Here is a 9,609-nt window from a genome sequence, read left to right on the forward strand (position 1 = left end):
TTAGGCTACTAGCTAGCTAGCTAGCTAGAGTACTGTATTTTAGCGGTGCAATTTATCTTTTTGCCCTTTGATTTTTCTAAGCTACTCTATCTTTGACCAAATCTCAAGATCAATTTCAAGGGTTTTTTTGTTCTTTTACTTCTTTTTTGTTGCATCATGTAGGCATTCATTCAGTACTGCAAATACAGATATATAATGGTTAAATTAGTCTGATTAGATAGCGATATATATATTAATTGCACATAAATTTAATTAAGAATATCATTCACATGATTCAAAAGGACGGAAGAAATTAATTAAAAAACTTGATTATAATTAATAAATAAAATTATATCATGTGAACGAATATATAACACGTAGTTAGGCATGTTGAATTCTTTGGACTTTTCATTAGCTATATATCTAGTCATGGGATAACCTATATATATAATAATAATAATAATAATAATTAACTCTTTTCATTTAAAATAAATAATAAAAAAATTGTATTCAATTGATCTCATCGATCGATCTCAAGTTATAATGGCCACGTGTCATTCAAATATGGTAGAATTAATTAGATTAAAAACTCTATATATATATATATATTGTATGGAGTCAACTGCAATCTATTTTGGGCATGAGTACTCAAGATTTTTTTTTTTAAATTTTTTATTTTTTTTAAAGAATATTAGTCTCAATAAAAATCTTTTTTATTTTTTGAAGATTTTTAGCAAACAAGCACGAGAAAAAAGACAATAAATAAATCATTCCACCACTTTGCTGACGTTGGAAGAGAATCAGCAAGCAATTAGAGCAGGAAAAGGTGGATCGAAGAGAGTCTCACACGTGCCGGGTGTTGTGTCGGTTACGGTCAAATGACGGTGCGGGTTGTGGACACGTGTATGGCTAATCTCCATGAAAAAATAATCGAGAAAATGGTGAAGAAGTTTGAATGATTGACCCTCCCCCTCCCACGCCAAAAATAAAAAAATAAAAAATAAAAAATAAAAAAGGAAAAGGCCAAATCGCAATCCCTTCACCCCCCCGTGACTGACTGCGCCCCATTTGCTCATAAGTCTTCGCTGACTTTTTCATCCAATTAAATGCTTTTCTCACGCTGATCTCCAAATTGCTCTTCCTACCCTTCGATCCCTCTCTATGCAGTACGATTACTAGTTCCATCAATTTTTCCTTGCCACGTGCTTTTTAATTCATCTTTTTCAAACCTAATATAATTGCATATAGTCGGCATTTCTAATCTATACCCATGAATTTACCACACATTTTCTCTTTTTCTTTATCTTTTCCTGTGCGTTTCCCCTCGACTAGCTTAGTAGATCACGCTATACATGATGAGCTCTTTTTATTAATTTAGAACTAAATTGCATCTAGATGCTGAGATGATTTCAGATAATTTAAATTAATTTATAAATAGTAATATTTTGTGAATCTTATTGAGATATTTTTTTATATTAATAGGTTGAAATGTATAGAGCAAGTTGAGATCATGCGTTTAACTTTTTATAGAAAGTTGAATAAGTTATTGATCATATCAAAGATTGGTTTGAGATGTATTAAGGCAATCTTTACATCCAAACATAGGCTAAGACTTTCATAAGCTGATCATCTCCCATTTAAATTCTCTCCAAATTGTCTGCTAACCCTAATTTAAAAGACGTCACACAATGGTTAAAAGCCATGGCAAATGATCTCTTTGGGAGTTTGAATGCAATTAGTCTAGAAATATTTGGCAATTTCGACCACGTATGAGTCTCATGTGCCACTCGATCAATCTTTGTACTTTGTACTAATTTGTGTGACTTTTTCGACTTCTAATTAATTAATAAGAAAAAATATCAATTTTATCGATCCCGCTTATATTTAAGCGAGATCAAGACTAATCATGTACCGATCGATTAATTAATAATTAGTGGTGATCATCATGTGTGAATCTAATTTAAGTACTTATAGTACTACTCAAATTTAAACTTTTAATTTTTATATTTGTACCTTTCAATTAAGCTTTAGCTACGTACGTACATAATCACCTCCTACTAATATTTAATAACTCCATGCTTTTCCATAAAATATGAGTTGATCAAACACTCTCATGATATCCAATATTATATGACTAGAAAATGGGATTTCCACGACGAACTAATTAATTGATCTCGATACGTACCTAATATTAATTATATATAAGAAAACAAGAAACCAAACATTAATTGATTTAGTCATTTAATTAAGTACTCGAGCATCATCATGTAATTCTTTTCTTCTTTTTTGTTTTTTTGGTGTGATAGTAATTGCATGCATGCATTTTTGTTTCTTTTTTCAAATTAATAAACATGTTCTAATTATATTCATCTGATCATTAGAATTAAGGATTAACAACACTTCATGGTTATATGTAGAATTACTTTTTTCTTTTCCCTAACTAATTAACCAATACGTAGTTGTGCCTTAATTTTCTCCTTTGTGAACGTAGTAACTTATGCACGTCGATCGTCCTTTCGATCACAATGATCGGATCTTATTTTTGAAGTTATCCATAATATGATGAAAGAAAAGGGTACTACTATCATTTGGGCTAAAAGAGTTAGTTGATCATTAAGCTGCATCATCATGATTAGATTTTGATTTATCAAACAAATAACACTATAACATGTACATGATGATGAGACCGATTAATATTGTATTTGATCAGAAAGTACTACATTAACATGCATTTTTACTCGATCAAACTTGAAAAGGTGCATTAACATTAAGATTATATATACGTAGTGCTCGAATTTTAAACATTATCATGAGTAAGATCATGCAATATATATCGTGCTGATGACAAGATCGAGTTTTATGATATCTAGGAAAGTGCATCATGAGGGCCAATGCAATAATATAATTTAATTAAATTGATGATGGAAAAAGTCTTACTCATGATCAGATATTAGAGGGCAGGATGACTAATATAATAAAGCTCGTACTCTTATATACCCTCTCGAGATTTTATATAATTAATTATTAATTAATACTAAAAAACAATAATTTGGTATTTTTCGAAGTGTAGCCAATGGAGAAACTGATTATAATAAGAGAAGTACTGATCTGAGATTATATATATATATATATATATATATATGCATTTAGGATGAGGGTAGGATGGATGGAGTAGTCATGGCCCAGCGCGCAAATGTTCCGTCTGAGAAAGCACTTTTTGGTCTTCTGATTGGAAGGTGTTTTGTCAACCTCCTCTATTAAAGTGATATTAGCAAGTCCCATTCAAACCTAGACCCCCATGCATCCCCACCCTCTTTCTAGTACTCCTTATATATATATAACTCAGACTACATTATTACCAGCTGAGAGAGAGAGAAGAGAGAGAGAGAAGAGTCTAGACAGCTAGAGAAGTCTTGGAACAGAACAAGATTAAAGGACCTGATCAAAAAACAAGCTTCCCGTCAAAGCTTCCAGCTTCTTGATCATCTGTTAATTCTTCTCTCTTTATTCCTACCTCGGCCTCCATGTCTGATGAATCTAAAGATCAGCTTTACTTCCATGAATATCTGTTCCAAGATAATCAGAATCTTGCCAGTGGAAGTAGTAGTACTGGCTCGTACAATCACAAGCCTCCAGCTTCCATTGCTGCTGCTTCATCTGCTTACAGTTCGCAGGGTTTTGATCCTTCTAATTACATGAGCTTCACCGAGTGTTTGCAAACACCCATGGACTATAATTCCATGGCAAGCGCCTTCGGTTTGTCGCCTTCTTCCTCCGAAGTGTTTGCTTCAATGGAAAGCAACCCAAAGCCGATGGAAGTTGGAGATTTAGGTGGTGGTGGTAGTGATATTATTCTTGTGACTCCAAACTCCTCGATCTCTTCCTCCTCCACTGAGGTTGGTGCCGAAGAAGATTCAGGCAAGAGTAGCAAAGATAAGCAGCCAAAAGAAACAGAAGTTGGAGGGGAAAGCTCTAAGAAAGTGTAAGTTTGTTTCTTGAATGTAAATCTGTATATGTTCTTTTTTGTTTTCGAGAATATCTTGCGGATGGGATATTGGTGCAGAATTGATATGGTTATTAAATCAACATGAACAGGAGCAAAGCAAAGAAGAAAGGAGATAAGAAACAAAGGGAGCCACGGTTCGCCTTTATGACAAAGAGTGAGGTTGATCATCTGGAAGATGGATATAGATGGAGAAAGTATGGACAGAAGGCTGTCAAGAATAGCCCTTTTCCAAGGTTGGTTGTCATTTTCTTGCACCCAAAAGCACACAGCTAGAGAAAAAGTTCCTTTTGTTAAGAGATTATGAGTTGTTCATAAACTTAATTGGTTCATTTTGCATATCATCTGCTTGGTTGCTTGCATTAATTCCTTGTGCTCCTTTTAATTTCCCAAACCACATGGGAAAAGAAAAGCAACTTGAAACTTTACTGCAAGATGTTGTATATATTTGATCATTTTGACTTAAGATTCCTTCATTCCTAGCTACTAGTTTCCTATATCAAGTGGATCGATCTCTCTCTCTGATCTCTCTCTCTCTCTCTCTCTCTCTCTCTCTCTCCCTCCCTCCTTTTCATCACGTACATAACTGCTCCAACGAAAATGAAACCCTAAAGTCTTCTGCAAACCAAAAGGAGCAAGCTGATCATTACAACATTAATGATCCAGAGAACTGATCACTAATATTGGTTTGTGATGAAGCAGGAGCTATTACCGGTGTACCACTCAGAAGTGCACGGTTAAGAAACGCGTTGAGAGGTCATTCCAAGATCCATCCACCGTGATTACGACATACGAAGGTCAGCACAACCACCCAATCCCCGCAACGCTTAGAGGAAATGCGGCTGCAATGTTCCCACCTTCCATGTTCACACCGCCGATAGGGGGACGACCAACCTTTATTCCCCAAGACTTTTTTGCTCAGATGCCTCAAATTATGAGCAGTAGTACAAGCCAAGCTGGTGGGGGTACTGCACCCGGCTCCATTAATTACTCGCAGATTAATCCTAATTACCCTCATCACCAGCAGTACCAACTTCCTGACTACGGACTTTTGCAAGACATTATTCCTTCTATGTTCCTTAAACAAGAGCCATGATCGTTGATCGAAATATCTCTTTCTTTCTTTCTCTGATCTCATTGTAAATATTCTTACTAGTTAATTATTTACATCTTTCTTTACATCTTTCTGATGACTTTAATCCCAGAGAGTAATTGATGAGTTTTCCTTCACTTGATCATCTTTGTTCTCGGGAAGCGTAGAACTCCACTTCACAAGGTCGATTTAGAAGCTGTGAAAGTTGAGTCTTTATATTAAAGGCAACCTGCTTAAATTGCACGCCTCTGTGGCGAGATGCATGTATGGAAGCAGATGAGGTTTTGGTACGTGCTGCAGTACTTCATTACTTATATGAGTAGTACTGGTGCATGGTTTCAGAGAAAGAACATGTGTACGGCACATATATAGATCAATTCTGTTCAATCGGCCGAGAGCTAGCTAGCATCCAGCTTGTTTGATGTATGATATATGAACATCCTTTGAGGATTATCAAATGGAAGAGATTATTCGACCTACATCCTAGCTAGCTTTCCTTAGATCGATTTATCTTACTAATAAAGGATTGTTATTGCCGTCTTAATTTGAATTTCTAGATAGCTAGGTTCGTTTGGAGAGTGAGATGCGATGAGAATTTTGTAAATAGTAATAAGATAGTTTGTAAATAATAATGAGATAGTTTGATCAGTTGAGTATTTTTTGAGTTTTGAGAAATGATCAGATAGAAAAAGTTGAATAAAAAATATTATAAAATTAAAATATTGTTATAATATAATTTTAAAATATAATTTTTATTTGAAAATTTAAAAAAATTGAATTGTTTTTTATTTTTTGTAATGATTAATTAGTTCGAAAAAATTGTAATGATTAGTTTGAAAATTTTGTGTTTAAATTATATTTTGGAAGAAGATCATGTGATAAGATTAGAATTTTGGGATGAGATCTATTTCCAAATTAACAAGCTAGCCATTTATTATATATTTGATTAGCTTAATTTCTTTTAATGCTGAAAAAGATGCTCCGATCGATCGATCCCATTGCAATTTGCCAATTACGTGCAAGCAATGCAAGAATTACGTGCCCTATTTCTAGCTAGGTGTTTGCAAGTACCGTTGATTCCTTCAAATTATGAACTAGAAAGACAGCACGTTATTCACCAAAAAAAAGTGGGGGCAAGTCTATGAAAAAAAGTGGGGGCGAGTCAAGAATAAAAGCATGCATGAAAGATCAGCTTCAAGACCTATATAAATAAATATATATTACACTGTTCTGTCTCCAAAAGCAGTATCAATTTTAATTGGATCCGGGACCAAATAAGAATTTTCAGTGATTTCAAGCCATAAATTATAGTAAGGAGCTGATGGTCCCTGATCACCAATTAATCTGGATCGATGGTGAAATATTCATGCTTTGGGCGGGCTGTACGTACGTACTCCTAAGTCACCCCCATTTATAATAAGTTAGATCTACCTCCTTATCTAATTTTGCTTCTAAACATATATATATATATATATATATATATATGCAAATGAACCAAACTTACTAAATAATATAAACAGCAGCTAGCTAGCAAGCAGGCTAACAGCTAGCTGATCATCATGATCTAGTGATCAGCTGCATGGATTGTCTCTGAATGACATTAATCTTGTCAATTGAGCGGGATCGATCGAAACTAGGGGTGCATTTGATGTGTCATGTGGTTGTTCCCGACTTTGTTGACGATGATAAGGTTTAAAGTTGGATTTTAGCTATGCTTTTTATTTCTCTATGTGTAGGATTCGTAGTCAGCTTGCGCGCTACGTACACCAGCTGTGTTTTGGTAGGCAAGTACTGAAAGAATCTGGACTTTTGGCTATTGCTATTATATCTATATTTAGCTTGTTACACTTTATTTACCTATAATTTAATATTTTCTCCAAATAAGACCACATGCATGAATCATGATCATTCTGCGATACATGATCAGTAAAAGATACCAAAACTTGATTCATGAGTTATATATATAAGTCATGAACTATATATATATATATAGTTTATATATAGTTCATGAGGTTAATTAATATAGATAGTACTACGCCTACTTTACTTCCCTTATAGATATTAGAGATATATAAAGTCATCAGGATTTTTCTTCAGGCTGGCATGCATATTAAATGATCAACTTTAATTTTATAAGTTGAATTTGAGTATATGCAGTCTATTTAGACTATACATACACCCACACATGACATATATAATATATTAATGTAGTTCTAAAATATAGGGGTGAGAAAGCCAATATATATATATAGAATTGTGTCATAGCTAGGGACAAAGAAAAACTCTTAAATGAAAGTCAAACCATATGAGGAAAAAATATAGCCACTGAAAGTACTTTGAAAGTAAATAATTTTTTTTTTATAGGTAGTTCGGAAGTAATAAAATTACAATTCATGAAGAGCTAGTTTTTCTTGGAATATAATAAATATATATATATATATAAAGGGCAGTGCAGATGCTAGCTAGCTTTGACCGCTGGGTGTGTCTGCAAGCACAAATATCCCTTTTCATTTTTTTTATATTTTTTAACATATTTAAATGTTTTTAAAAACTAAAAAAATATATAACAATACACTAAAAATCACTTCTTTAATTATTAAGTAAAAATAAATAAAAACAAATTTAAATACATGAGCGGTCAAAATGAGTTGGCAAAGTCAGGTGGCATACTAGCATTTTTTCATATATAAAAAGTGCTACAGATACGAATGAATTATACAAAATTAAATTACCCACAAAGTGATGCGGTTTCATGTGATCCATTAGATCTATTTTATGATAAAAATAACTTTACAATATGGCGTATCACATCAAACAATATAATTTTGTGGGTTTACTTTTATTTAATATTTATCATTTTGTGGCTAAAATATTTCTCTCCATATAAACATATATATATTATGTATATGCATATGTATTGATCACTAATTTTGAATGAAAAACTGCATGTCTAGTAAATATTGGGATATTTTGGAAAATAAATTAATGCATGGTGCATTTGACATGTCTAGAAAATCTGAAAACTAAGCCTTAAACAATAATAAAGATTAATATGATATAACATTTTTTAATTTATAATATGGTAATATTCATCATGAATTAAAGTTTACTTAAATAAAAAGCTCATGCTTTGATCTCATATATATATATATATATATATATATATATTATATACTGACTATGCAAGAAATGTATTAACTTAATTTTGAAAAAATGGACTTTACCGGCGACGGCAGGAACCAGGCCGGAAGAAACTAGCTAGCTAGGGAGGAGCACCCCTAATTTAAGACTTTAAAGCCAACTAGCTAGGAGTACGTACCCCTTACTCCTTAGGCCATTGCATGCATGCATATTGGCTGATGGCCCCGACTCCTCAGGGACGTCCTACCTAATATATAATTCGTTCCCTTTTTAAATTTCATCATATTTTTGTTCTTTAAAGATCAATAGATCGTCCGACGCAATATATAATAAGGGATTTCGCCATAACTAATTACTCAATTTTAATCCCAAACATGGATTCCACCCTTTTTATAATTGTAATGAACCCATACTTTAAATAATAGAACTCGAATATTTATTAATGAGATATCAGGGACTATTCACCCCACACTCCACACCTGACTTAGTATTTTTTTTGTCAGACCTATCATAAGCCTCTCTCTCTCCTCAAGCTCTCTCTCATTGAATCTCCTCTCTCTCTCTTCGACCTCTCTATCCCCTCAAGGGAGGAGAAAAACGTAGAACCAATTTACTTGTTAGTGCACCCAATTCACACATAGGGTGTGGGGTGCAGGGTTTGACACAGTGGCTGATGAGAAGATTTATTAATCTTTATTAATTACACTAAAAAATAGCTACTATTTGGAGAATTATTGATTGATGATACAATTCCACGCTAGACATGATAATAGGAACATGCATGCATGCATGCATGCCAAGAACCAAAAGAATCAGAAAGATGCTGTTTGAAGGATTAATTAATTAGCTAATCATTAAGATCAGATGATTAGGACCAAGATCATGTACCAAATAAATTAAGAATGTAAAACCCAAAACTTTGGTACGTACTCTTCAAGGATCCTAAATATTAAAGATATTGTTTATGTCTTAAGCTATAAATATATATATATATATATATTAAATGGAGCAATATATGTGCCGTGAGCATCAATTAAGTAATTGCCTTATAAAGGTACGTACGGGGCTCAAATATTAATGCCAATCCAACACGCGCGCGCATATATGAATGTACTGTCCAACACCCAAAATTAACTAATTATAAAGATATATATATATTTATATATATATATATATATGTTGTTTGAAGCATTAATAGATCATACCCTTAAGAAACGGTCGAAGAAGTACTCTTAATTAAACAATATAAAACCCAAAATTTAGGTATTCCCGAATCCCTATTGCCTAGCTAATTATTAATATTACATGTTTTATTATATGTATGTATATATATATCATGTGTCGTGAGAATCGAGTAATTGCCTAATTAAAGTTGTGTTTGTGTATGTGTATA

General features: G+C 33.1%; 1 protein-coding gene across 1 annotated transcript; it reads left to right on the forward strand.

Annotated features, from left to right (window-relative positions):
* The first annotated feature begins 3,349 nt into the window (after positions 1-3,349).
* LOC109006917 (WRKY transcription factor 28-like) lies at positions 3,350-5,533 on the forward strand. The gene is made up of 3 exons (XM_035688074.1): positions 3,350-3,961; positions 4,075-4,218; positions 4,685-5,533. The coding sequence occupies exons 1-3, from the start codon at positions 3,504-3,506 to the stop codon at positions 5,076-5,078; spliced, it is 996 nt and encodes a 331-aa protein (XP_035543967.1). The 5' UTR covers positions 3,350-3,503; the 3' UTR covers positions 5,079-5,533.
* The last annotated feature ends 4,076 nt before the right edge of the window (positions 5,534-9,609 follow it).

This window comes from Juglans regia, chromosome 3 (assembly GCF_001411555.2).
Source record: "Juglans regia cultivar Chandler chromosome 3, Walnut 2.0, whole genome shotgun sequence".
Classification (NCBI taxonomy): Eukaryota; Viridiplantae; Streptophyta; class Magnoliopsida; order Fagales; family Juglandaceae; genus Juglans; species Juglans regia.

What these genes read in the sequence shown, in the direction of transcription:
- LOC109006917 (XM_035688074.1), top strand. Translation starts at nt 3,504, where the DNA reads ATGTCTGATGAATCTAAAGATCAGCTTTACTTCCATGAATATCTGTTC. An exon ending in GGGGAAAGCTCTAAGAAAGT is followed by an intron (nt 3,962 to 4,074) that starts GTAAGTTTGTTT and finishes CAACATGAACAG; the next exon opens with GAGCAAAGCAAAGAAGAAAG. An exon ending in AAGAATAGCCCTTTTCCAAG is followed by an intron (nt 4,219 to 4,684) that starts GTTGGTTGTCAT and finishes GTGATGAAGCAG; the next exon opens with GAGCTATTACCGGTGTACCA.